General features: G+C 40.4%; 2 protein-coding genes across 4 annotated transcripts in view; both read left to right on the forward strand.

Moving 5' to 3' along the window:
* Window positions 1-11,162, forward strand: part of AP1G1 (adaptor related protein complex 1 subunit gamma 1) — an 84,700-nt gene extending 73,538 nt beyond the window's left edge. For both annotated transcript variants that reach the window (XM_086351604.1, XM_086351606.1), the window contains exons 20-23: window positions 2,221-2,328; window positions 2,449-2,609; window positions 5,489-5,587; window positions 6,977-11,162. In XM_086351604.1, the coding sequence (XP_086207730.1) occupies window positions 2,221-2,328; window positions 2,449-2,609; window positions 5,489-5,587; window positions 6,977-7,078 (470 nt within the window). In that variant the 3' untranslated portion in view covers window positions 7,079-11,162. The remainder of the gene's footprint in view (window positions 1-2,220; window positions 2,329-2,448; window positions 2,610-5,488; window positions 5,588-6,976) is intronic.
* A 3,633-nt stretch (window positions 11,163-14,795) lies between these two features.
* Window positions 14,796-27,987, forward strand: part of PHLPP2 (PH domain and leucine rich repeat protein phosphatase 2) — a 64,944-nt gene continuing 51,752 nt past the window's right edge. Inside the window, exons 1-2 of one of the 2 annotated variants that reach the window (XM_086351602.1) lie at window positions 14,796-15,014; window positions 23,807-24,084. In XM_086351602.1, the coding sequence (XP_086207728.1) occupies window positions 14,916-15,014; window positions 23,807-24,084 (377 nt within the window). In that variant the 5' untranslated portion in view covers window positions 14,796-14,915. The remainder of the gene's footprint in view (window positions 15,015-23,806; window positions 24,085-27,987) is intronic. The other variant, XM_086351603.1, reaches the window with a different exon arrangement.

Raw genomic sequence — 27,987 nt, forward strand, 5'->3', positions numbered from 1 at the left:
CATATTCTTCATGGGTAATCTGACTGCACATCCGTGTCCTCCTTTGTTTTAGGTCCCTGTGCTTTGCTTAGTCATATGTATTTCTACCTTATTTGCTAATTTTTACTATATGATTTTTTTTTCCTAGTGTACTTGGGTATTTTTTTTAAAGCTAATTCAACCTTTATTTCATTTTATGAATTTTAAAATGGTGTAATTTCAGCTAATTTCATAAGTAGTTTGACACCAATTTAAGCATAAAATGCATTCTGTTTCTTTTGGTGAATTTTCTTATGCTTCTTCTTAGAATCTTGATTTCTGTCAGTTCATGGTCATGTCCTATCATTTGCCCTCCATAACTTGTTCTTACTTGGAAGGATCAAATAAAAATGATAGACTGACGATTTTGTTTCCCCACTTTATACCACCTTTCCCAGGATGTGTGTGTGTGTTAACATAATACTCTGCAATATTTAATATATGTAAAACTCAATGAATAAGTCTTGTCTTGATCTTCTTAGCTTGGTAAATAAAATGTTGCTAAGATTGTTGACATTCCCTGTGTACTACCTCCTTTTCTCATTCCCTCTTGATCCCAGAGGTAACTACTATCTATCCTAAAGTAGTGTTAGCTTTGGTGTTTACCATTCCCGTGTATTTTTGGAATGTTAGAGTGTGTAGTAGTATTTTGGCTTTTTAGAACTGGTATCCAATTGAATGTGTACTTTTGTACCTTGCTCTTTTGCTGTGCATTGACTTTGTGAATAATCTATGTTAAGTGTATTTCTAATGCATTCATATTTTCATTGCTGTATGTGTATAGTATTTTGGGCTTTCATGGTAGCTTGGCAGTAAAGAATCTGTCATTGCAGGAGATGTGGTGACACAGGTTCAATCCGTGGGTCAGGAAGATCCCCTGGTGAAGGAAATGGCAGCACACTCGAGTATTCTTGCCTGGGAAATCCCATGGACAGAGGAGCCTGGTGGGCTACAGTCCATGGGGTTGCAAAGAGCTGAACACGACTTAATGACTAAAAAACAACAGACAGTGAATAGTATTTTATTTTGTCAGTGTACCACAATTTACTTACCCATTATTTTGATAGTGAACATTTTGTTTCTAGAATTTCCTTGTTAGAAGTTATCTTGCCCTGCACATTTTTTGTATATGTCTCCATGTGTAAATATGCAAGAATTAAAGCATTCCTAAGAAAGGCAGTGGATCTCAATTGGGGGAGATTTTGCCCACCAGGGATTGGCAGTGTCTGAAGATACTTTTGGTTGTCAGAACTGAGAGGATGCCAGTGGTGCTGAATCCTACAGTGCACAAGACAGCCCCTCACAGCAAAGTCTTATCCAGCCTGAAATTTTGTTAGTTTTGCAGTTGAGGACCTTTAGTTTAAGGGTATACTTGTATTCAACTCTGTTGTTGTTTAGTTGCCAAGTAGTGTCTGACTCTTTGGCGACCCCATGGACTGTAGCCCTGCTAGGCTCCTCTTTCCACAGTATTTCTCAGGCAAGAAGACTGAAGTAAATTGTCATTTCCTTCTCCGGGGCATCTCCCTGACCCAGGGATCCAACCCACATCCCTTGCGTTGCAGGAGGATTCTTTACCGCTGATCCGCCAGGAAAGCCTGTATTCAACTCTGCTACTGCCAAATTGTTCTCCAGTTCACAACCGTGTGGCAGAGATTAGAATTCCCCATTGCTCCATAGTCTTACCAGTATCTGGTATTATCAGACATTAAAGTATTCACCATGCTGGGGGGATGTGAAGTAGCACCTCATCATGGTTTTAAATTCCATTTCCCTCATTACTCATAAATTTGAGTATCTCTTTTTGTAATATTCCCTTTTCATTCATGTTTCGTCTGAGAATTGCTTGTACGTTTCTCTTTTTTCTTGTTTTTTGCTTGTACATTTGTCGTACCACTTTTAAATTGGATTATCTTTATTGACTTGTAGAAGATATTTATAGTTTTGGATACTCATCCATTTGTTATTTTGTAGCATACACTTTCTTCTGCCTTTGGTCCATTTTTTGGTGGTATTTTTTAGTGAACAGAAGTTACTCATTTTAAAGTATTTGAAATTTTTAATTCTTTATTTTTATGGTTCATGCTTTTTGCAAATTGTTTAAGGCTTCCTTCCCTTAATTTGAGATCATGATAATTTTCTTATGTGTTCTCTTGGTGGCATTTGTCAGCTAAGATGGACTTAACTGTGGGATGTGTCATTTAGGTGCTCCAGCTGCTGCTCCTGCCCCTGCCTCAGTCCCACAGATATCCCAGCCCCCCTTCTTATTGGATGGGCTTTCATCACAGCCTCTCTTCAATGACATTGCTACAGGTACCGTTACTGGTGTTACCATCATTAGACCTATGAGAAGTAGTTGTTGAAGAAAGGAGGTAGTGATTTGGCAAGCCTTAGGCTGACTGCAACTCGACTGATCTTCCTGTGCTCTCCCAGGCATCCCCTCCATCACAGCGTACAGTAAGAATGGCTTGAAGATTGAATTCACCTTTGAACGGTCAAACACCAACCCCAGTGTCACAGTGATCACGATACAGGCCTCCAACAGCACAGAGCTGGACATGACGGACTTTGTTTTCCAGGCTGCAGTACCAAAGGTACTATAATTGTCTTCTTGGCCTTTATCCTTGAATTAAAAATTGCTGATTATTTTTTTATGCGTTTGGTAAGGGATATATTTTAGTGCCTAGAGATTAAATTTGCAGATTCAACTCAAACTAACAGTAATGTAACTGTTACGGTCCATTGGAGCATGTCATTTTTAATGAATACTTTTGCTTAGTCATAAATATCCTTACAGTTAGTATTATAGGATAAAGGAAGTACAGTCTAAAAGTAGTAAGAGAGTAGAATTCTACAAGGAGGTTCATTAATGCTCTGAGTATTGAGGATAGATTGGACTTCTGTAATGTAGTGGTGAAGACCTAAGAAACACAAATTCTAACATGGAATTAAAGTTCAATCAAGATGAGAGACTTCATGTATTCTCTTCTAGTCACTGGATCAGAATTTAAAGTTTTTGTCTCTTGATGCTGTAAGTGAGAGAAACATCCTCCTTCATTAACATATAGCTAACTATTGATGCAATGACTGCTTGGTTTTGTAAATTGAAGTTTTGTTTATACCAGTTCTTAGTTTAAGGAGTGTTTATGTTCATCGTTGAATTATGAAAAATTTTGAAAAAGAATTCAGAATGAGGAGTGGGCAAGATTTATCTGTAAACGATGAGATAGTAAGTATTTTAGGCTTTATGCTGTCAAAGTGCCATTACTGCGATAATACATAAAGGCGCACGGCTCTGTTCCAGTAAAACACTTGCAAAAACAGGTGTGGGTTGGTTCTTGGCCCATGGGCCATATTTTACCAACCCCTGGGATAGATTAGGCTAATCGAATCTTTTCAGTGACTTGTGAGGTATGACATTCAGATAACACAATTTTGGAAATTGAAGACTTTTATTTGTGGTTATTGCTGCCTTTGCATCTGTCTTTATTTTCATTTTTAGGAGTTAGAAAAGTGTAGATGTTTTAGAAGCAGTAGAGTTAGTGGTTTCAATACTAGTTGTGTATGACATTAAGCAGGTTACTTAATCTTTATGCCTCAGTTTCTTTATTTGCAAAGGGGGCCTGTCATCATGATATCTACTTCATAGGGTTTCTTTGAGGAATAAATGAGTTTTATGTGCCAGGTACTGTCTTGTTTGAAGCACTTTTCATGTGTTAGCTTCTACAAATTAGGGTTTTATACTTACTACTTTAGGCTGCCGCTTTAACGCATACCACCTCTGCTTTAAAGCATGGCCTTATTCTTGGTGCTGTACTATACAATGCCTATTTGCATATTATGATGTATCTGGAACTTCAAAACATTGTATATTTCATAGATTCTACTAATAACTGATTTTGCTTTTTGTTCTGAAATTGAGGTACTTTTTTTTTTTTAATGTTTTAATTGGAGTATAATTGCTTTACAATGTTGTGTTAGTTTCTGCTGTATAACAATGTGAATTGGCTATAAGTATACATATATCCCTCTGTCTTTAGCTTCCCTCTCACCCTCCCCGCACTCCACCCATCTAGGTCATCACAGAGCACCAAGCAGAGCTCCCTGTGCTTTTCAGCAGCTTGCCACTAGCTGTCTGTTTTATATATGGTGGTGTATATATGTCTGTGCTACTCTTGCAGTTCGTCCCACCCTCTTCTTGCCTCCCTGTGTCCACAGATTTGTTCTCTACATTGGTATCTCCATTCCTGCCCTGCAAATAGTTTTAATCTGTATGGGTATATTTTGAAATTGATGCTCTTGTCATAGTTTCATTGGCAGCCTTTCTCTCAGTGGTGTATAAAATAATGGTGTGGATTACAGTTGATGGCATCTAACATTAATCAATTAAATGTAAACAAATAAATATTTTAGTTTATGTAATTTATCTTGACAGTAGACTTATAAGTCCCAGGGTAGGTATACCGTGGACCTTCCTCCCTTCTTTCTTTCCTCCCTCCTACCATTTCTTTCCCCTTTGCCCTTCTTGATTTTCTCTCTCTCCATTCCCTTCTTCTTCCCCCGCTCTTCTTTTTTTTTCTCTTTCTCTTTCTCTCATTCTCCTCTCCAATATTTTAGGAGACTAAACTTTAGGAAATTAAAAAAAATAAGCCTAGTCTATAAAATAGCAACATATATATATATATATCGACATATATACTTTACTGTGCCAACTACGACTTACCTATCTTGCTCATAGCACTTTTATCTCTCTTCCCTGTAAACACACAAACAAATCTACCAACACTCAACAAATTATGTTTGCTTTTTCATGTCTTTCACTGTATAGGCTAGTTCTGCACGTAATTTTTCTGCTAGTGCTTGTGGTGTTTCATTGTGGAGACCCTGAGGTGTTTCACATCTGTGTGAACAAGCTGCCTCATTTCAGCCTTTCCTGCACCTCCGTCATGTAGGAGTGACCCTTGACACATTCCAGGTTATATAGGCTTTAGAAAACAAAGTTCAAGTCTCTGACCTCAACTGTCCAAATACACGGAGGCATGAAGGCTTGTTGTTGGTGACTAGTGTGCTGGTTTACTATTTTTAGAATCCTTTTCATTTCTTTATAGTGTTTTTTTTAGCCACAGGCACCCAGGTTTTTTGTTTTTTTACCTACATAGTTGATCAGTTACTATTCAGTGAGGCTACTAGAACAAGATTTGTTTACCTTTTGAAAAGTGCTTGGCTAAAGTTGCTTCTATCAGAAAGGAGAAGGTAGCTCGTTGCTAGAAACGATAGTGTTTTATAAATATGAAGTGATAGTCTGCATGCTGGGAATTGCTGATTATCTGGAAAACAAATAGAATTTAGTAGGAGGTATATTGGTTAATTGAACCATCATCTGGGTGTCTGACTTGACTTGTTGATATCTCTGACATAGTATTAAGCGTATTTTCTGAAGAGTGCCCTTTGTCTCCCCCCCTCACCCCACCAGACATTCCAGCTGCAGCTTCTGTCTCCTAGCAGCAGCATCGTCCCAGCATTTAACACGGGGACCATCACACAGGTCATTAAAGTTCTGAACCCACAGAAGGTGAGTACCACATTCAAAGACAGTATCTGAGCAAGACATAAGCATTTCCCTAAAATAAAATTTACTTTGTTTCTCCTAAGTTGTTTTTTTTTTTTCCACTCATAGCAGAAAATATATCTATTAAAATGTCTGGCCTTACCTCCTTGTTCTTTTGTAGACAGTAAATGAAGCCCAGACACATGAAATGGTTCAATGGCATCTTATTAAAATACACATTTAAATATTTATTTATTTAACGGCTTAAAGATCTAGTCTTTTGCATGGGGAGGGTGGAAAGCTTACACATTTTAGTCTTTATACTAGTTGTTGTCTGAGGTTGAGAGCATTTGTTGAACCAGATATTCACATTTACTACAGTAATCATTAAGTATGCATAGCAGAAGTGGAGACGTTTTTAATGAAGCAGCCCAATGAAAAAATAACTTCAAACACCTGAAAGTAAGCAATATTTTTATTACATCTTCTCAAAGAAGTATATTGGCTCCACTTAATATTGATCAGTTGACTCGTTTTCAGCAGTTTTTGAAAATGGTTCAGAGGATTTCTGGAGACTTCTGAGAGATCTCTAGTAGTGTCTCATAAATACCAGTATGATTTCCTCCTCTTAAAACACCTTGGTTCTCCCCTGCTGTCCACTGTATTTTGATTGCCTGCCCAAAGCACAAGTACAAATTCTTTTGATGATCTGATACAAAGAGTAAACATTTTCTTAGTATATTAATGTTTGAAATCTGCCTTATAAAGTAAACGGCACGTATAATTGAGTTCTCTTAAAATACAACTGTTATCATAGGTTAACTCTTCTTTTTTTTCTTTTATGCCTTGAGAACAAAACAAGTTGATATTCACATTTACTGTCAGTTTTACAGACAAAACATCCAGTATATCTGAATGTAGAGTATAATAGATGAGTATGTTTACCTCATTTTTCTAGAAAATTGGATACAAGGGTTGATTCCTTGTGAAAAGTACTCAGCAGATGTTACTATGAAAATGCTCCCGAGTGGTTTGTCCTGTTAATGTGGTTCTAGGGTTGGAGCCAGTGCCGCATTCTGGAGGTCGTTTTCTCTACTTGACTGCGTGACATTGGCCAGTAGCTGCATGCTAGGTGTTTGCTGCTGTTGTTGTTTGCCTATGTATCATTTTAAAGAGACAGTTCTGCTTCAAAATAATTTGTGTTTTCTGTGATCAAAAGTCCATTTGGTGGTCCAGTGGTTAAGACTCCATGCTTCTACTGCAAAGAATGCAGGTTTGGTCCCTAGTAAGGGAACTTAAGATCCCACATGCTACCCATTGTGGCCAAAACAGAAGAAAAAGTCTGTAGACTCTACAGATTCTGGAGATTTTATTTCAGTGTGTCATTTTTTTTTTCTTTTTTCCTCTCTTCAGCAACAGCTGCGAATGCGGATCAAGCTCACGTATAATCACAAGGGCTCAGCAATGCAAGATCTAGCAGAGGTGAACAACTTTCCCCCTCAGTCCTGGCAATGAGGGTCCAGCACCATTCTCATTCTTATCCCACTCAATCAAAGGAACTCTGGGAAGGAGGTTGTGATGGCTGGCAAGTCCCCCCCAACTGTACCATGGGCATGAGGAACTGAAGAGAACTGTTGAGGAGGATTTTTCCTGAAGTTATTGCTGACCTTGAAGCATTGTTAAAGACTAATCTCCTTTCCTCCACTGTTGAGGCCGGCTGCTTCTGGAGACTACTTTGCACTCTTCCTCCTCTCCTCCTGTTTCCGCACTTCTCCACCCCTCCTACATTTACAGCCAGAATCAACATTCCCTGGGCCCCCGAGGAAATAAGCAGCTGGTCTGGAGGAGAGGACTGGAATCCATGACAAGAAAACACTCACTCTGTCTCTGCAGCAAAGAGTTGCCCCTTCTTTCTGCCGTGTATCTCTGTGGACTGGACGAGGTGGGGTACTTACTCCTCACTAGCAGGGTTACCATCTTCAGGCGCTTCTTACATCTGGCATTCAGAATGGAAATGTAACAGTGGACATGAGGGAGCCATGCCTTTTTCTACCGGTTCCCCCAGTGTTTGAAAGAGGCATTAGGCTCCTGGTAGCCTTTTCTGTGCATTGCTGTATATACACAGACACACACATGTATATGTATGTTTGTTACCAAGGACTGGTCAGACCTTGAGAGGTTATTTGTAAACACTGGACAGATGCAGTTAAGAAGAGCTTGTGTTGAGATTTGGCATGAAGGTTATGGTGCTCTATTTGTAATAGAAACTTCCAAGGCTCTTCCAGCTCCCCTTTCTCTCCATTCTTTTAGCTGTAGTCATGAATTCTCTCCATGATTTTCGAAACTGATTCCCCTTAAAGTACAAAGTGGACAACTTCTAAAAGATATATTAATAGTTATTAATGCCCCTGTTTCCACCACAAATTTTAAAGTTTCTCCTAAACCCATAACTTGCCTGATGAACTATGATAAATGGGTAGAAAGAGGAGTTTGCCACTTCTAAAGTATAGACTCCTCAACAAAAGCACCTTTGCCCACATGAAGAGTGAGTATCTGACTCACCCTAGAGCGTATTGGAGTCGTATTCTCCATCAGTCCAAACCTCCCTTTTTATTTCCTGAGCCTGGCTTGGACCTTGGCATTCCGTTTGAATTCCTTCTTCTAACTGGAACATTTGTGTTGTATCTGTAACACTGGCACTGAAATAAAGACCACACGGTTAAAGAAATCTTTCCTATATTGTACTTTATGGTGTTGGAATGAAGCCTTGAAGCTTCCTTGTCCCCTTTGTCAGAGGAAGTCTCAGGGACACTGTAGGGTAGGAGTATCGTTTCCTGAGTCTGAGAGGTTGGTCTTTCTCTTGAGAGGCCAGTTTCATGAATATCTACATCAAAGCCTTGAGATCTGGAGCTTTTTAAACTAGTGAGAATGCCTAGTGCTTTTCGAAAGGCCCCTCGTGGTGTCCAGTCTTAATGCTGAGGTGCAGGCATGAGGTAAGGTGGCTCTCCTGTGGCGCATGTTGAATGCACCATGTGCCTTCGGGCGCACAGGCGCTACGTCTGATGTGCTAAAGAAGAGGAAAGGCCAGGCCCACCTTGCTCTTAAAACATTTTCAAATGTTACTGTATTGAGTACAGTATAAGGACTACTTTGGCTTTGATCTTAGAACTGGGTACAGATAGCCATTGTTTCCTTTCCATTTCACCAAGCCTTTACTGAAAAGCTTCAGTGTCTTGTCAAATCTAGCTCTGTATCAGATGCTAGACTATTCCTAACATCTGACAAGTAGGAGTTGAACTAAAGGCTCCAATGGGGGAACTTTCTGGTCTTATTTTAGTATATAAGAGCAAGATTTGCTAAAACTTACTCTGCCGGGTAAATGGTTGACTGAGTCAAGAACAGAACATTATCTTGTGCATAGTTTTCAGTAAAGTAAGTGTGGACTAGTATGTTTCAGACAACTGCTCTGCCTGTATGATGAAAAGTAACCTTTAAAGGTTTCTTTGTAGACAGATTTCATTGGATGGGTATTTAACGCTGTGAAAGGTGATAGGATTAACATAATATTGGTGGATTTCTTGAATAGAATTTGTCTAACATTCCTTTTTGTGGTTGAGGGTTTATTTTCTCTCTCACGTCTATAGTTAACCAGCTCAAGTTTCTTTAGTTGAACCAAACTGAATCTCAGAAGTCTGCTGAAGATCATGCTATGAGACAGCACTATCTGATGGGGCTGGAAAAGGGGCTACTCTCAGAACAAAGTCTCCTTGGGTAAATGTAGTTTTGAGGTAGAGTTATGTGATCATCCATGGCTTCGTCCAGACAGAGTAAAAATTGGCCTTAACACAAAGGGTGCTGTGTAGAATATGTAATGATTCCAGAGAGTGAACCTAAGCACCATATTGAAGAACTAGCAGCCAGATGACTTGCCTAGGACACTGATGGTTGTGAAGACTGTTTCAAATGATAGGATCTTGGAAAGCTTCAGCGTGCCTTAGTTTCTAGGATCAGAATTCATTCTTCTCTCACTTGGCCTCAGTGCTAAAGGAGAGATGTCTTACTTTCTATCAATACTTGCACATTTTAGTTCTTTGTTTCCCTAGTATAACCATCCAAGGGGGAGCAAATTTGGATAGATTTACAACTTCAGAGCCATTGTGAGGAAAGAGTGATTTCCATGGCTGCTCTAATAACTCTAGGGTGATAAGCCGTTGAGCCTATAAGCACTTACTTGGATAATTTCACAAGCACTTTTACCTCATTTTTTCTTCCTCTTCCAGAGTAGTTTTTATTCTCTATGTCCTCCCTGCCCTCACAGGAATCCTAAGGGATAATTCGTCTAAGTAATCTAAAAAAATTGTAGGAAGGGTGCTCTACCCAAGAAACTTTTCCCCCAGTGCTCCGGTGCTTTACCTTGAGGTGATTTGGACAGCCATGGAACGTTTCATGCTGTGTATAGTGATCATCTGTTCATTTTAAGGTCTTTCTCATTTAAAGAAACATTCCTCAGCATAACATTTGGGAGAGGATTCTCCCCTCTTGCTAGGTTAAAGGGTAGTTCGTACCCCTTGTTTGTCCCATTGATATAAGAAAACTGTCAGCACTAATGGTTTGAGTGTTTCCATCTATCATATAACATGCTTTCCGTGTTTATGTTCTTATAAAAGGTTGAAAATGAGGGGATACTTTTTGAGGCTCAACTTCATTATCTTCTGCATTAGAAAATACCAGGCTATGAGAACTAAGGGAAGGAAAGTCTGAATGCATAAATTTTTTTCTAGCGAATGTATCTTATCCCCACTGTCCTAAACAGAGAGGGAGCTAGAAAGCAAAAAGTGGATATTCATGTACTCTGTGGTTGGTAGAGAGGTGGTACATGTCTGTGCACTTGGGTTTGGGAATGGGGAGGATCACCGAAGAGACTAGCTCAGAAAGTCCTGAAGTTGAAAACACTTTGACCATCTCTTGCTCAGGAGGGTGGGGCTGCTTGTAGAACTGGAAGTGAATAACTTCTTTCAAGCAATAGCAGAGAGTGGGTCCCATCTACAGGGTTCCAGGACCTGAAACAGTCAAACAGAAGAAAAGGCTGAAGCAGCTTGCAGAGTTGCTTCACGAACTTCCACGAGGCTGATTCTGGCTTCCAGATGGAGCATTGGAGGTTTTTTCGTTGTTTTGTTTTTGGAACCTGCTGTTGCGCTTTGTGTATTTTTGTTTTTGTTTTCTCTTTGGGGGCCTCATGGGAAAGAGCTTCTGAACTCTTTCCTCTGTGAACTCCAGTGTGTCCCTGTATAGTCCCTTTTCTTTCATAATGTTGTAAGTTACATTTTCATTAAGCCCCATCACATCTTCTTTACTGTAAAAATATTAAAAGGCTGTTTCCAAGTGGGATGGCTAATGAAGTTCTAATTATTGCAGACATATTTTTGAGATGTAAAAAAAATTTAAAATTAAATGATAAGTCTTCGAGGCGAGTGAGGAATAAAATGGATGTAAACATTTACATGGGATGCATTAGAATTCTGCTGTGTGTATTGTCTTTTGGTTGAAACAAATTATGAACAGTGACTAATAATAAAAAGTCAATACTCAATGATTTAAATTTTGCTTCCTCACTTCTTCCAAGTGGGTTGGAGAAGCCCTGGATGGGTTCTTATTCCAGAGCTTTGAGTTAAACCCACTATCCAGTTAATGTTCCTTTTCCACAGAAAACTTACCAAGAGAGAAATTTAAACAAATTAAAAAAAAATTTGTTCAGTTCTGTCACTCAGTTGTGTCTGACTCGTGACCCCAAATTCTCCAGGCCAGAATACTGGAGTAGGTAGCCCTTCCCTTCTCCAAGAGATCTTCCCAACCCAGGGATTGAACCAGGTCTCCCACATTGCAGGCAGATTCTTTACCAGCTGGGCCACAAGAGAAGCCCCCCACCAACCAAAAAAAAAAAAAAAAATTTGTAGTTAACAGTGAAAAGTGCAGTTGGAAATTTTAACTAGTGACTGTTTTCATGCTGATCTTCTCCACATGGGTGAATTCTCAAAGTAAAAATACTGAATCATGTCTAGATGAAGTATGTATTTGAAGGTAGTCATGGAGTTTTAGCTATAAGCTTCTGTTTGTGGCTTTTTTATCTGTGACTAGGAAGAGGAAGCCTTGACCAGCAAAAATGAATTCTGTTTCCTGATCTATTTTATACAAACAAGTGAGAGTGGTTGAAAGTTGGGAGCTTATACATGATCCCTGACCTTGACTGAGATAGGGGGAGAGTGTGATAGTCCCCTAATTGAAAAGTAGAAGGAAGTGTGCCTTAGCAATTAATCTGGTTTATGCAGAAGTGCCCCTTGGTGCTGTTTGATAAGTGACATTTCTATAATCTGTCCTTGTATGTGGCTTAGTTAAAATTCATATTTGTCTCTAATATTAAATTTACTTGACATTTTCATCTTTGTGTAATGAGATGAAAATATAAGAATTACATTAGAAAATGTTAGGCAGTAATAGACTCCAGACATTTTCCTTACAATACAATGAAGAATAGCAGATTTGAACTTCCATCCAGAAGGACCAAATTAATTTTTATCACTTTTAAGTATTTTTCATGCTATTTCCTGCCCTAGTTCAATTGTCTCCAAATTCAAAAAATACAGAAATGTTTAAAGGAAAAAACAGTCCTATAAACCTGAAGGCCAGGTTAAGTCCACCTTGTTTATTCAAAACTAAAAGAAGGAATATCTACATCTGCTCAGCCTATGGTAGAAATAACAAAGGATTGAGGCCTAAAGATGACTTGTGATCATTGAAGGAGTCGGAACTGGCTATAAAGAAGTACATGTAGAAAGCTCTTAAGACTCCTTTACCAAAATCTGGTAGACATGAACTCTCCTTTCCCAGACTTCTCTTTACATTTTGTAGTGAGGATTAGGAAGAGCTCCTAGAATAAACTGTGTGTCCTGCCCCAACCCCTTTCAGGTGGAGAGAGGTATGCATAACTGCTTATAGAAAGAATACAGAAAGGAGGTAGTCTAAAGACTTCTCTGTCTCTTGGCTTGATTCAAACAGTGATTTTTATAATGATGAACCTGCAGTGAGGGCAGATGGATTTTTGCACAAAAAATCCCAGAGGAATTTATTTTTAGGGTTAGTCTCAGCTGTTTACCATTTCCAGAAACTAGTTACATAACCCTTGGCATACATAATACACACTGCCTTGAACTGGGGGGAGAAAATGGGTATGTGACCCTTGAAACAGTATAAAATGTTAATGGCAATACATGATTTGAAAGGAAAACTCAGAATCAACTGGTCGTCACCACTCAACTGGATTGGATCTTAACAATGGAGACTTTTAAAGAGAGCTGTATCATAAGTTACCCCTGCAACACCTGGGCTCGTAGCTTTTTGTTGTTCTAGTTTTGAAAGAGGTACTACTGTTGCTGCTGAAGAAGTAGTAAATACATAACTCAGCATATGCTGGTATTCTGAATTGATGCTTTAGCCCACTATTCCATTAATCATAACAACAGCAAACCCATCATCTAACTGCTGCTGTTTCCCAGCACGACTTCTAATGGTGGTCCTGGGAAGACATTCTGCTCATGAAACATGGAAAAGGTAATGTGTAATACCTCAGGAAATGGGGTTTTAGAAACACCCTGAGCTGCATTCATTCTTTTTTCTGCCTCTTTGCCCTTGGTCAAGTCCACTTCTGTCCCCATATTGATGCCTATCCCTTATATATGGGTGTCCTTGCTGGAGCAAGTTACTCAATAAGCACTGAAATGGGAATCCCAACAACTCTTGAGTAGCTTTCTTGAAGGTAATTTCAGGATAGAAGGAAAACTCAGAGGCAGACAACATAAGAACTTTTTTTCATCTTATGCCAGACTGACAGAGACATTATTTTAAATTCACTAAAATGAAACAAATGAAGATAACTGGAGATTGGAGTTTTGGTGTATATATAAAGTAACTCAAGTGAAGGGAGAAAGTAGTGACCAAACTTCCACAGAAGAAATAATTTGTACAGAGTCAGAATCTTTGAGTCAAATTTTGTCCTAGAATTTAAAATGTCTATAAATGGAGCAATCTCTTAGAAGAGAGGGGAACAGTTTGCAGTGTTAGACCTCAAACTCTCTTGTACTAAACCTGTAATTAAAATATTCTTAACATACAGTTGGTTTGGACTAGGTAAGCTGAAGGAGTGGATAATTGGTGAAACCATTTATACCAATTATTCAAAGTATAAGAAACTTTTTTTTCTGCTTCATTCCTTAGCAGTTGCTTGACGATTCAGACCTGTGTAGGAGGGGAAGACCTAAAAATTCAGAGGTCTAGAGGGTTTCCTAGGAAAATATAGAGCAGAATTAAGAATAAAACTCTGAGGAATTGAGTGTATCTTCAATTTGAAAATTCAGAATAATAGTGACTGCTATGAATCATTAGTATGTGTCAAGTACTTTTTATGCATTTGCAAAATCTTCAGACTTAACTACTAGACAGACAATTTTCTGTTTCATAGCTAAGAACCAAAGGCTTAGATCAAATAACTTGCACAAGGGTATAGAGATAATAAGGGGTAGAGCTGAAATTTGGAATCAGGCTCTCTGATTTGGCTCACTGGCCGGCCACAAAACTATCACTGCAGGAACTAAAAGAAAATTAAAAATTTCTGAATTAGAATTGCAAATAACAAAATAGAGATCAGACCACATTACTGCTTGAAGCAGAGAACAATATTCAGAAAATTCTACTACATGAAGAGAAAGGGAATTCAAATGTGGCTGGGAGGTGAGATGACATTTTGTACAGGAGGTGGGGTCGAATTTTCTGAAGAAGGCTGTGACCATCTACAACAAAGAGAAAGGGCCTTGCTAAGGTGGATATTCTCAATTCGTCCAATGGCGTTGCACCCGTGAGGGTGACGGGCCAGTTTTGGAGTAGAGAGGAAACGTCTGGGAGAGGTAAGTTACAAAAGCCATCTTCTGCAGAAGGCAGCGTCTCTGTTGACAGGTGCAAACCTCCCTTGCCCCTTGTCCAGCCCCTTAGGAGTCGCGGAGAGCAGAAAATAACTCTCCCTGCGCCTCAGTCCTCCAAACTGAAGGCAGCTGACAGTAAAGGCCCAGCCCTGCGGCGGCACCGGGCTCCGCCCGTGAAGTCCCCGGCCGACTCCCGGCGGCTTGCGTCCCTTAGCGCCCGGGACGCACCCGGCCCGCAGCTACGCAGGCCAGGGAGGGGCGAGACTCGGGGCGGGGCCAGAGGGCTGAGGGGGGCGGGGCTGCTGGGTGTTCGCGCGCGCCGCCGAGGCTCCGCGCGGCGTCGCGCCGGCCCGGCGTCCCTGTGCAGCCGCCGCTAGCCGCCGATGGGGGAGGTGGAGCCGGGACCCGCGGGCCCGCTCGAGCCCCCGGAGCCGCCTGAAGCGCCCGCGAGCCGTCGGCCTGGCGGGATTCGGGTCCTGAAGGTGAGGTGCTCGGGCGGGCTGGAGAGGGAGAGAGAGCAGGGAGAGGCCGCCCCTGCCCCGCCCGGTGGCTGAGGTAGCAGGCGACCCCCGCCTCGCGTCGGTCAGTCAGCCTCGCGGCTCGGTCGCCCCTAAGCCCGGCTGGAGGGGCCGCTGCACCCGCCGAGGCCTCTGGGCCGGGCCCCCGCCGAGGCCGCGGCCGCCTCCGTCCCCACCGCTGCCCATCCCTGGCCGCGCGCCACCCGCCTCACAGGCCCACGCCTTGGGTCTGGCGTCCACCCGGCCGCCGCCGCCCACTCGGCTCCTTCAGGACCTGGGGGCCCGCCTCTGCTCCCCCCGGCCGCGCTCGCGGCCCCGGGGCCGGCGTCTCCTGGCCCGAGAGCGGAGCTGGAAGTACGCAGGGCTTTCTCCCCGGACACCTGAAGACATCACCGCAGCGGGAGGATGGCGGCGGTGATTGGCCCGGCGCTGAGGTGTTCGGGGCTGCGCCGACTGGCGCGGCAGCCTCTGGCCTCGGAGCTTCCCACCGAAGTTAAGACCCGCTCCCCGCACCCGAGCGCCGGCCTGGGAGCACGACCTGCCCCGCCTGCGGAGAGAATCTCCGGAGGAGCTTAATCTCGGGGCAGCGCTGGGCGTGTTGCAGGAGGGAGGAGGCGTTGGACAAAAAGGGGGCATTCCTGCTGGCGGGAGCGGGGCTGACAATCCAGGGACATGGTGATGGGGGAGCAGTTATGCAACAGGCAGCTAACGGGGCTTTTTGGCAGGAATTGGAATTAGGGGGAGTAGGAGGAAATGATGGCAGATGCCGGCAAGGTGTGGGGGGAATGGAGTCTTCAAGGTGATGACGAGAAGTTAAAAAGCACAAGGAATGTAGGGTGGGGTGGGGACAGTGAAGGTGTTTAGAAGGAGAGATTGTGGAAGATTCACTGGAGGGAGTTTTAGCCTTCGAAATATCTAGTTGGAGAGAAATTTTTCCATAGGTCAAATATGTAAACTAGGTGTCCTGAAGAAGGAATGGAATTCCTTCTAAAGTTCTAGAAGAGGAATCAGCAGGATTTAAAACTTGCCAAAGAAAAGGAAGAGAGCAAAGAAAATTTAGATTTGGCGTGTTTCGAAAATACTTTGCAAGACAAGGAAAATACATCATGTTGAAAAATTTATTAAGTAATGATCGTTGGATTGAGAGTGCGCACCAGGTACTCGCTACTAAGGTTATTCGTAGGACATTACAAAGATGGCAACACTGAAAAAAATAGTAGATTTGAAACATCTGGTGAATCCACGAAACCACATAAATTAGAACTCTGTAAAATAAAAAAAGTTTTCTGCTACTACGCAATCTTAATACAGGAACTTGAAATAACTTTTCATAGTTAACTTCTGCTTACACCTTTTACATATTTATTGTAAACTATTTAATCATGTTTTAAATTTAATTACTCAAAGGCTTTTGGATATTTACTGTAAGGTCACGAAAATGTAAATTGTGAATGAACTTTAAAAAATTCTGCTGGCCTGGCTTATCAGGAAAGGGCAAGTCTGAGAGATAGGTAATGCCCTCTGGCCTTGAAGGTAAATAGCCTTTGCTATTTTTACAGCAACTATTTTTCCATGGGGAATGAGATGTGGGAGGGAAGGAATTGAGAAATAAGGATCTTTATTGAAGATTCCCACCGTCCTACAGTTCCAGGAAAAGGTCCAGCCTACTACTGGGGTTCCAATCTGGAGGCCATTAGAAAGATTCCAGAAATTGATACTTAGTCTAGTGCTGATCTGGTGGTATGGGAGGCTAACAGTGTCTTAAGACCTTTGCATCCTTGCAAATAAATGAGATTGACTGAAGAATAGGTGCTGTGTGTTTTTTCAACAAACAAAAGTTGACTTCAGTAGCTGAGTGGTTGAATTTTGTGCCAGGTGAAATAGGATAGGAATATGTAAGTAGAAGACTTTCAGAATCTGTCATCTCCTAATGCTCTTCTCCAAAAACCCTTTGACAAAGACATCATTCTTTTTTGTAACTCTTCTATTGCTGTTCAGTCACTAAGTCCTGTCCAGCTCTTTGCGACCCCATGGACTATAGCGCGGTAGGCTCCTCTGTCCTTCACTGTCTTCTGGAGTTTGCTCAAATTCATGTCCTTTGAGTCAGTGATGCCATCTAATGATCTCCTCCTCTGCCGCCCCCTTCTCTAATACTTAATATCAAATCATGAACATCAATTATAGCTAAGCTGGTGTAACTTAGTCAGGTGAGATCTAGGGCTTCCCGGGTGGCTCATCGGTAAAGATTCTGCCTACGATACAGGATGCAGGAGATGTCAGGTCAGTCCCTGGGCCAGGAAGATGCCCTGGAGGAGGGCGTAGCAATCCATTCTGGTATTCTTGCCAGGAAAATCCCATGGACAGAGGAGCCTGGCGCACTATGATCCATGGGGTCACAAAGGGTAGGACACAACTGAAGTGACTAAGCACGCACACACCACTGTATGGAGTGTTGGAAAATTTGATTCAGAATTTGGATTCAGAATCTTATTTAGCAAATTGCTATTTAGAATATAGTCCTTCATAACTGTAGTTGGAATATAAGTATGATATTTTTAATATTCTTAAAGATTATCAGGAGTACACTTGAAGCAAAAATTTCCAGACATTTGCTATAGTTTGGCTTTTTTTTTGTTTTAACTCAGTTCAGTCGCTCAGTCGTGTCCCACTCTTTTACTTTAGTTTTTTTACTGAGTCTGTATAATAAATGAAGTTATAGTTCATCAAGTCAGTGACTGCTATGAGACTGGTTTTTTCAATAGTAGTTTCAAGTTTTTGTCAAAATGAAGTGCACATGTGGTTTTTAAAATAAATCACTAACAAAGATTTTAATGAACTGAAATATTCTTCCTCTCTTTATCTCTTGTATCCATTTCAAGATATTCCTTAGCGTGTGTATTCTGAGATGAACCCGTATCATTCTGAATTTTTGAATGCGGGAACACATATCCTACTTTAGGATATTTCACAATCTAGAACTCACTGAGTATGGAGAGTTACTTCAGTAGACCCTGTTCTACCATGCATATCTTAGAGTCAATTGTGTGTGAGCGTTTAATAGTTTATCACCTTTGAACTAATCAGAGCCAACCCTCAATGTTGTCTTCATTTTTTAGAGGGTGGAAAGTGTAAAACTGAAGTAAGTACTTAGTTCATTGCTTACTCTGAAGATTTCTACTATCTAGAAATATCTTTAAATCTTAAATCGCTCTTAATACACTTGTTTGATGGGAGGATGATTATGGTTGTGTTCCCTTTTAGAGAAGCTTGTCAGTAGTTCTTAATTAAGAAGAGTGAGGAAATAAAGTATTTTCAGTCTAGCAATTCCAGTGGAATAGTGATTCAAAAAGCTGCAGGCATCTTAGAGGAGAGAACTGACCTTCCCAACACTTCCTTGATGGTTTAGGTAGTGGAGAAGGAAGTGAAGTGAAGTCGCTCAATCGTGTCTGACTCTTTGCGACCCCATGGACTGTAGCCTACCAGGCTCCTCGGACCATGGGATTTTCCAGGCAAGAGTACTGGAGTGAGTTGCCATTTCCTTCTCCAGGGGATCTTCCGACCCAGGGATCAAACCCGGATCTCCCGCATTGTAGGAAGACGCTTTACGGTCGGTAATTCAGCAGTGACTGATGTTAGCTAAGGGCTTCCCTGATGGCTCAGTGGTAAAGAATCCGCCTGGAGTGCAAGAGACTCGGGTTCAATCCCTGGGTTGGGAGTATTCCCTGGAGGAGGAGATGGCAATCTATACCAGCATTCTTGCCTGGGAAATCCCCTGGACGGAGGAGCCTGGTGGGCTACAGTCCATGGGGTTGCAAAAGAATCGGACATGACTTAGCGACTAAACAGTAATTATAGCTAAGCAGTTCATCTAGATTTTTCCCAGAAGGCTATGCCTTGGTATCTAGGCCTTTGAATGCCCATTGAACAGGTTTAAAAGAATGATATCCACTGAAGTTCTAATTCAGCAGTCTATTTTCATAGGGTAGAATGTGTCATATAAAAGGAGATACATTCTTTGACCAACAACATGTGTTTCAAGAGCGTAACTTTCTTAAAGAATTTATGTATAGTCTTTTAAGGGAAATAGATATTCACATTAAAAAATTACTGTTAAACATTCTTACTGAAGAAGAATCATGGGTGTAATGTAATACCTCCTGGGGTCTGCCTTGACTTTTCTAAGATTGAGAAGGTTAATGGGATATTGTTTGACCTTAAGTTTTTTTAAGGATTCTTTTTGATGGATTTTTGGAGTAGTGTCCATGGCCCTCTTGACAGCAGTGAGCAAACTTTCTCTCCACTGAAAATGCATGGTTTCTTTGCATAAATGTAGCTGTACCATATGGAACACTGTTTTCAGAGGATCAGTTGATCTTTCCCAAAGAGTAAAAATAAGAAATACTTAAAATCAGTTGGTTAATTATGTACTGGTTAAGATTATTTAGTCGTGCAGATATGATGGTCCCTGTGTTTATATGTGTTGTAAGCCCTTTGTTAATTCTGATATGTTCAGTGAGAAAATGCTCTTGATGAGAATAAAGAGACCTAGTTCCCACTTGTAGCAGGGCTTTACTCTATTTATCTGAAGTTAGTATCAGTAATAATCCTCATGGTTTTGATTTAGCCATACTGCAATCCCTAATATCTATAAAATGATCAATTTACCTATTATCCTAAATTTAAACAATGAAGCCACTCTCATTTCTTATTTTTCTTTCTCTCCACATGGGGAATATGTTCTTTTTCTGCCCCTGTCTTTATCATCTTCAGAGATTGAATTTTAGGTGGTGGTGGTGCTGCTGCTGCTGCTAAGTCGCTTCAGTCGTGTCCGACTCTGTGCGACCCCATAGACGGCAGCCCACCAGGCTCCCCCATCCCTGGGATTCTCCAGGCAAGAACACTGGAGTGGGTTGCCATTTCCTTCTCCAATGCAGGAAAGTGAAAAGTGAAAGTGAAGTCGCTCAGTTATGTCCGACTCTTAGTGACCCCATGGACTATAGCCCACCAGGCTCCTCCATCCATGGGATTTTCCAGGCAAGAGTACTGGAGTGGGGTGCCATTGCCTTCTCCGTTAGGTGCTACACTTATCTTCAAATATTTAATCTCAGTAAGTACAAGAATAATATCAGCTTTATTATAGATATTTCTGTTTTCCAATGAGGAATATTAGCAAAAGTATTTGCTTTATGGCTGATACAAAGGAAAGATTATAAGGTTTCCTATTAAAAAAGGAGATTTTTTTTTCCCCCAAGTTTATTCAGCTTCTTGCCAGAGCTAGTCAGGTTTCATTAGGGACCGGGGATAAATTTCTGTGATATCAGCTGAGTTGTGCATGCATCTCTGTGCCACCTAGGCTCTCAGGCACTATAATGGGTTCTCAGTGTATAACAGAGGAGAAAATACCAAATACATAATTAAAAACAATGGTGATTTACATAGTAGTGGAAGTATGTTTAAGGTGAAAAAGTTCTACTGAGGAGAGAGTAATTAATTCTTTCTAGATCAGATCAGTCGCTCAGTCGTGTCCGACTCTTTGTGACCCCATGAATCGCAGCACGCCAGGCCTCCCTGTCCATCACCAATTCCCGGAGCTCACTCAGACCCACGTCCATCGAGTCAGTGATGCCATCCAGCCATCTCATCCTCTGTCGTCCCCTTCTCCTCCTGCCCCCAATCCCTCCCAGCATCAGAGTCTTTTCCAATGAGTCAACTCTTTGAACGAGGTGGCCAAAGTACTGGAGTTTCAGCTTTAGCATCATTCCTTCCAAAGAAATCCCAGGGCTGATCTCCTTCAGAATGGACTGGTTGGATCTCCTTGCAGTCCAAGGGACTCTCAAGAGTCTTCTCCAACACCACAGTTTCAAAGCATCAATTCTTCGGCGCTCAGCCTTCTTCACAGTCCAACTCTCACATCCATACATGACCACAGGAAAAACCATAGCCTTGACTAGACGAACCTTTGTTGGCAAAATAATGTCTCTGCTTTTGAATATGCTATCTAGGTTGGTCATAACTTTCCTTCCAAGGAGTAAGCGTCTCTTAATTTCATGGCTGCAGTCACCATCTGCAGTGATTTTGGAGCCCCCAAAATAAAGTCTGACACTGTTTCCACTGTTTCCCCATTTATTTACCATGAAGTGGTGGGACCAGATGCCATGATCTTCGTTTTCTGAATGTTGAGCTTTAAGCCAACTTTTTCACTCTCCACTTTCACTTTCTTTTCTTTTTTTTTTGGGGGGGGGGGAAGGTCAAATGACCATTTAAACCCCCCTTTCATTTTTTTTTTCCACTTTCACTTTCATCAAGAGGCTTTTGAGTTCCTCTTCACTTTCTGCCATAAGGGTGGTGTCATCTGCATATCTGAGGTTATTGATATTTCTCCTGGCGATCTTGATTCCAGCTTGTGTTTCTTCCAGTCCAGTGTTTCTCATGATGTACTCTGCATATAAGTTAAATAAACAGTGACAATAGATAGCCTTGATGTACTCCTTTTCCTCTTTGGAACCAGTCTGTTGTTCCATGTCCAGTTCTAACTGTTGCTTCCTGACCTGCATACAGGTTTCTCAAGAGGCAGGTCAGGTGGTCTGGTATTCCCATCTCTTTCAGAATTTTCCACAGTTTATTGTGATCCACACAGTCAAAGGCTTTGGCATAGTCAATGAAGCAGAAATAGATGTGTTTCTGGAACTCTCTTTCTTTTTTGATGATCCAGTGGATGTTGGCAATTTGATCTCTGGTTCCTCTGCCTTTTCTAAAACCAGCTTGAACATCAGGAAGTTCACGGTTCACATATTGCTGAAGCCTGGCTTGGAGAATTTTGAGCATTACTTTACTAGCATGTGAGATGAGTGCAATTGTGTGGTAGTTTGAGCATTCTTTGGCATTGCCTTTCTTTGGGATTGGAATGAAAACTGACCTTTTCCAGTCCTGTGGCCACTGCTGAGTTTTCCAAATTTGCTGGCATATTGAGTGCAGCACTTTCACAGCATCATCTTTCAGGATTAGGAATAGCTCACCTGGAATTCTGTCACCTCCACTAGCTTTGTTCGTAGTGATGCTTTCTAAGGCCCACTTGACTTCACATTCCAGGATGTCTGGCTCTATATCAGTGATCACACCATCATGATTATCTGGGTCGTGAAGATCTTTTTTGTACAGTTCTTCTGTGTATTCTTGCCACCTCTTCTTAATATCTTCTGCTTCTGTTAGGTCCATACCATTTCTATCCTTTGTTGAGCCCATCTTTGCATGAAATGTTCCCTTGGTATCTCTGATTTTCTTGAAGAGATCTCTAGTCTTTCCCATTCTGTTGTTTTCCTCTATTTCTTTGCATTGATTGCTGAAGATGGCTTTCTTATCTCTTCTTGCTATTCTTTGGAACTCTGCATTCAGATGCTTATATCTTTCCTTTTCTCCTTTGCTTTTCGCTTCTCTTCTTTTCACAGCTATTTGTAAGGCCTCCCCAGACAGCCATTTTGCTTTTAATGGGAGAAATGGAAAACTCCATAGAGAGGGTGAAATTTGAGTAATTTTGAGGAATAACTACTCAGATGGACAAGACGGAGGAGGACTTTTCAGATAAGTCATGGAATTGTGAAATAATTGGTGTTTGAGGGGAGTTGGATATGACTGAAACAGAGTGAAATGCAGTGGGGAGTGGACCAGGAGAGGTGCATCAGGGTAGCTATTTGTGGAAATTGTTTTTTTTATTAAAGGGAATAGAAATGGCCCATTATAAAAATAGAGCAGGTAAATATTGATCTTTAGGGACTTCTTAGGTTGCTGCAGTAGTTGTTTTTGCTTTGAGATGATGTGATTTTACAATGTATATGCATATCTAAGTTTTCAAATGCAACAGGAATTTTTTTTTTTTTTGAAACATGAGAATGGAAAGAATATTTGTGCAACATTGTGTTGATTCTGTACTTGCTTATTTGGGATATAAGGCAGAGGATGAGGACCCTCTGCCTCAGATGTATATCTCCATCTCAAGTCTTCAGATGGAGATATACAAAAATGTTTATTGCAGCATTGTTTTTCACTGTTTCCAACAATGAAAAATTAGAAACAATCTAAATGCCTTTAGCAGGAGAAGGGATAAATTTTGATGTGTTCATGCAGTGGTATTCAAAAGAATGAGCTGGGTGTAATATCACAGATATATTTCTAAACCAGTATTGAATCAAGGGGAAAAAAAATGACAGGGTGAAACATACATATGTCAGGTTTTAGATACAGTTTTAAATTATGTAAAACAATATTAGAGTTTATAGATGTATACATATAGGACAAATGTAAAAAAATGCATGGGATGATAAACACTAAGTATAGTGGAGTGTTTGTTTCTGGGGAGGGAGAAGGGAAATGGGGTTTTAGGTAGTGGGTGGCTTTAGCTATATATGTAAGGTTGTATATATGTTCTTTAGAATAATGATCTGAACTAAATCTGGCAAAATATAAAAGTTTGTGAAAGTTAGGTAGTGTGCATACTACTGTTGTTCTTGAAATTTTTCTGAAAACATAAAGAAAAAAAGGGTCAGAAAATGATGGGCAGAGACATGAACAGCTGCCAGTAAAGAGAATGAAATTTTCTAGTTGTAGGGATGGGCGTGACAGGTGCAGAAGGCTCCACGAGAGGAAGTAGTACCCAGCCGAGTATTGGTGAATAAGGAGTGGAAAGGTGGGATAAGGACTAAATATGTCTAACTCAGTCGGACAGTTGGGCTAACGATTTCTTTTTCTTAACTTGTTTTTAGAGAAATATGAAGCGCAATGGGAGCAGAAATTGTTTGAATAGGAGAAGTAGGTTTGGTTCTCGGGAGAGAGACTGGCTGAGAGAAGATGTGAAGAGAGGCTGTGTTTACCTGTATGGAGCGGACACGACCACTGCCACTACAACCACCACTTCCTCTGCTTCCTCCTCCTCCTCTGACTTACATCTTGTCCTTTGCACAGTAGAGACACCAGCATCAGAAATTTGTGCTGGAGAGGGAAGGGAAAGTCTTTATTTGCAGCTTCATGGAGACCTGGTCAGGTGAGGTCAGAGTTTTACCATTAATTCTACTGCAGTATAAGTCATATGTGTTTCTGCTTGGAAGTGGGCTTTAGGATTTTATTCGTGCTGGAGCTGATGATGGTTATAGTCACAAGGCTTGAAAATAGACTTGTCCTTAGGATGCTGACATTAGAATCCTTGAATTTAAAAAGTATTAGAGGAGGAAAATTTGATAGTTACTTCATTTGGGTTACATCATAGGTTGAATATCTAAATTAACAATAAATAATTTTTTAAGTTTTATTTTCTTTTTAAAAAATTGTTTATTTATTTTTATTACTTTTGACTGTGCTGGATCCTCATTGCTGTGCACAGGCTTGCTCTAGTTGCGGCGAGCCAGGGCCACTCTAGTTGCGGCGCATGGGCTTCTCATTGCAGTGGCTTTTCTTGTCGTGGATCGTGGGCTCTAAGGCACATGGGCTCAGTAGTTGTGGTGCATGGGCTTACTTCCCAGATCAGGGATAGAACCTGTGTTGCCTATGTTGCAAGACAGATTCTTACACTGAACCACCAGGGAAGTCCCTGAAGTTTTATTTTTTTAAGTGATACAGGTAAATAGAATGAAATAAAGTGTAAAAGGAAATAGAGAGTGACAAGTACCTATGCTCATGCATGAGTATGTGTCACTATTTGTATATAAATTTTTAAAACTGATGGTGCTATATGCAGCACCTTGTCAACTCACTATCTTAGATACCTTTCCATGTTAATATTTTATAACTTTCATTTATTTAATGGCTACATAGTATTCCATTCTACAAGTCTACCATAAATTTAGCCAGTTTCCTATTAGTGGGCCTGTAGGTTGTTAGCAGTTGTTTTTACTACAGGCACTGCTGCAGTGAATATCCTTGTACCTGTGATATTTCTCCCATGTGGAAGTCATCTTAGGAATGGAATTGCTGTCTCAAAGGATATGTGCATTTTTTATTTTGATAGATATTGTCAAATTCCTCTTCCTAGAAGTTATACTTTGATGAATAATGTAACAGTATACCTATTTCCCCCTTACTTTCTCCAGAACACGTTAGTTTTAAATTTTATGTGTTTTGACATCCTCACGCGTGAGTACATACTTGATTGTGAACAGAAATGATTGTCAACAGTTTTTAGAGAATTGTAAATTCAGCATTCCAAGGACAAATCTTTTTTCAAGCCTGAAAACTTAGATGTTTGGAAATCTGATAGGAATTTTGTTATTTTAATTTTCATTTATGTGATAGAGTTAGGTTGAGCATATTTTCATAAGCTTAAAAGCCATTTGTGTTTTCTTTAAAATCTTATATAAATGCGAAGACACAAAGTAGTCTCAAAGTAGTCTTATACTGTGCGTGTGAACTCTTTGATTCAGCTTTAAAAAAAAAAAACTCTATTAGCTCTTGGAGTTAGATCTCAGATAAGAGCTCCTTAAGTGCCTTTCTCGCCTCCCCTTTCTCAGTAATAAGTAAATGTCTCCAAACAGAATTTCAAAACTGTGGTTTCAATACTGTTGAAAGTGAGAAAGGAGGCTCCCACTTCTACCTAAAAATGTGGTAATTATAGTAACACATTTAGCTGAGCTAAAAATTGATATCATTTTAAAAGTCTAAACTGAGGTTTATTATGTGTTCCTTTTAGAAATTGGACTAATTTCTGAAAAAGTAGATTAGCACTTGAATGTTTTCCTTGTTCACCAGTTAACTACATTTCCTAAATCCATTTGTAAAACGAAAGGATCAGACTGGGTGATCCTTAGGCTTTTCTAAATCTTAACACTGATTCCGATCTAATTTTATCAGGTGGAAAGCCTTGACCTACATTATAGCTGGTAGTGACTGTTGGAGTTCAAGTATTTAAACCTTAGACTTACTCATCTGTATACCAATGTGTATGTATACAGAGATATTAGAAAAGTGGACAAAAGCCCACTAGAATTGGCTTGCTACTACTAATTGTATTGTTAGTTGTTAAGAGTCCAAATGCAATACAATTTACTTTTGTGAACCTAAACTGTTCTTAAAATGGAGAGCGTAGCTTTGATAATTTTGTAATGAAATAGCTCTTTGGAAACAAAACAATGAGTTGATTAGAAAATAATGAAAACACTATTGAACTGTAGTTTGAAGATATGAATATATTTTTTCCTTTTTCTAAAATTAAAAAAAAATTTTAATGTTTTATACAATTTTTAAAGGTTGCACTCCATTTACAGTTATTACAAAATATTGGCTGTATTCCCTGTGTTATACAATACATCCTTATAGTATGTCTTATACCCAATAGTTTGTACCTCCTCCTCGCCCACCCCTATATTGCCCTGCCAAACCTCCCCCGAGCCCCTCACAGGTAACCACTAGTTTGTTCTCTGTGTCTGTGAGTTTACTTCTTTTTTGTTACATGTTCACTAGTTTTGTTGTGTTTTTTTAGATTCCATGTATAAGTGGTATCATATAGTATTTGAGATATGAATATATTTACTTTGCTGGAGTAAGAGATAAAAAAGTCTTAGTTAGCCAAAGAAACAATAATGATGATGATAGATTTTAGCTAACGTTAAGTGCTTTCTTTTGCTAGTTAGCAGGCTTACTAGGAGAAGGCAATGGCACCCCACTCCAGTACTCTTGCCTGGAAAATCCCATGGACGGAGGAGCCTGGTGGGCTGCAGTCCATGGGGTCGCTAAGAGTCGGACACGACTGAGCGACTTCACTTTCACTTTTCACTTTCATGCACTGGAGAAGGAAATGGCAACCCACTCCAGTGCTCTTGCCTGGAGAATCTCAGGGACGGGGGAGCCTGGTGGGCTGCCGTCTATGGGGTCGCACAGAGTTGGACACGACTGAAGCAACTTAGCAGCAGGCTTAGTGCTTTATGCATTTTTTTCTCCTTAACTCGTCACAGTAACTGTAAGAGAGGTAGGATTATTCCTTTTCATTGAGGAAAATTGAGGCTTTTTGAGAGGTTCAGTAGTATGTTCAAGGTCAGGCAGTATCTCTTCTTTAATAACTTCTTTGCTGTTTATTGGCGTGTAGTTTACGATCACTGTAGAGATTTTGGAAAAAATGAAAAAAATGTACAAAGAAATAATACTTTCCAATACTTTTAGTAGATTATCTCATTTAATCCTCATGGCAATTTTGTGCGGTAAATATTCTCCCCATTTTATAGATGAGGGAAATGAGTCTTAAAAGGGTTAATCATTTCATCTAGAATCACTCAGCTGGTGAGACCTGGAGTTTGAACTCTAGATTCTGACACTAGCTTCCATATATTGCCTTCCCCTCCCCCAACACCCTGACATTTTTTTCCAGATCTTTTTCAAAATTAGTAGGTATGTCTAATTTTTAAAAATTACGTAGTTGGACTCATACCATTTATTCAGTATTATTTACTGCTTACCTCAACTAATTTCCTGTGTCATTAAAAATCTCTTAGATACCAGTTTTAATAGCTACAGAATACTCTATTTCATGCATATGTTGTAACTTATTTAAAACTTGAGAACTAATATGCCGTAATGGCTTAGAGCTTGGGTTCTGGATTGAGAGCTTGTGGGTTCAAATCCTGGCTCAGACTGTTAACTATGCAAGTGACCTAATGCTTTGTCTTCAATTTACTAATCTATACAATGGAGGATGATAATATTTATGTTACAGAGTTATCCAAGGGTTAAATAAGTTATACATGTTCTGAAGATTAAATGAGTTTATACTTGTAAGGCTTCTTAAACTCTAATGTCCACCTGGGGAGCTTGTTCAAATACAGATTCTGATTCAGTGGCTCTGGGGTCTGTCTGTATTCTGTTAAGCTCCTACGTGATGTGCTACATTTTGAGTCGCAAGGAAGTACTTAAAATGATGCCTGGTCCTAGTTAGTGTTAACCTCTTTGGGTTGCTTCAAGTCAT

This window comes from Bos grunniens, chromosome 18, assembly GCF_055505025.1.
Source record: "Bos grunniens cultivar Pamir isolate PY7600 chromosome 18, Bosgru_T2T1.0, whole genome shotgun sequence".
In the NCBI taxonomy this organism is placed as follows: domain Eukaryota; kingdom Metazoa; phylum Chordata; class Mammalia; order Artiodactyla; family Bovidae; genus Bos; species Bos grunniens.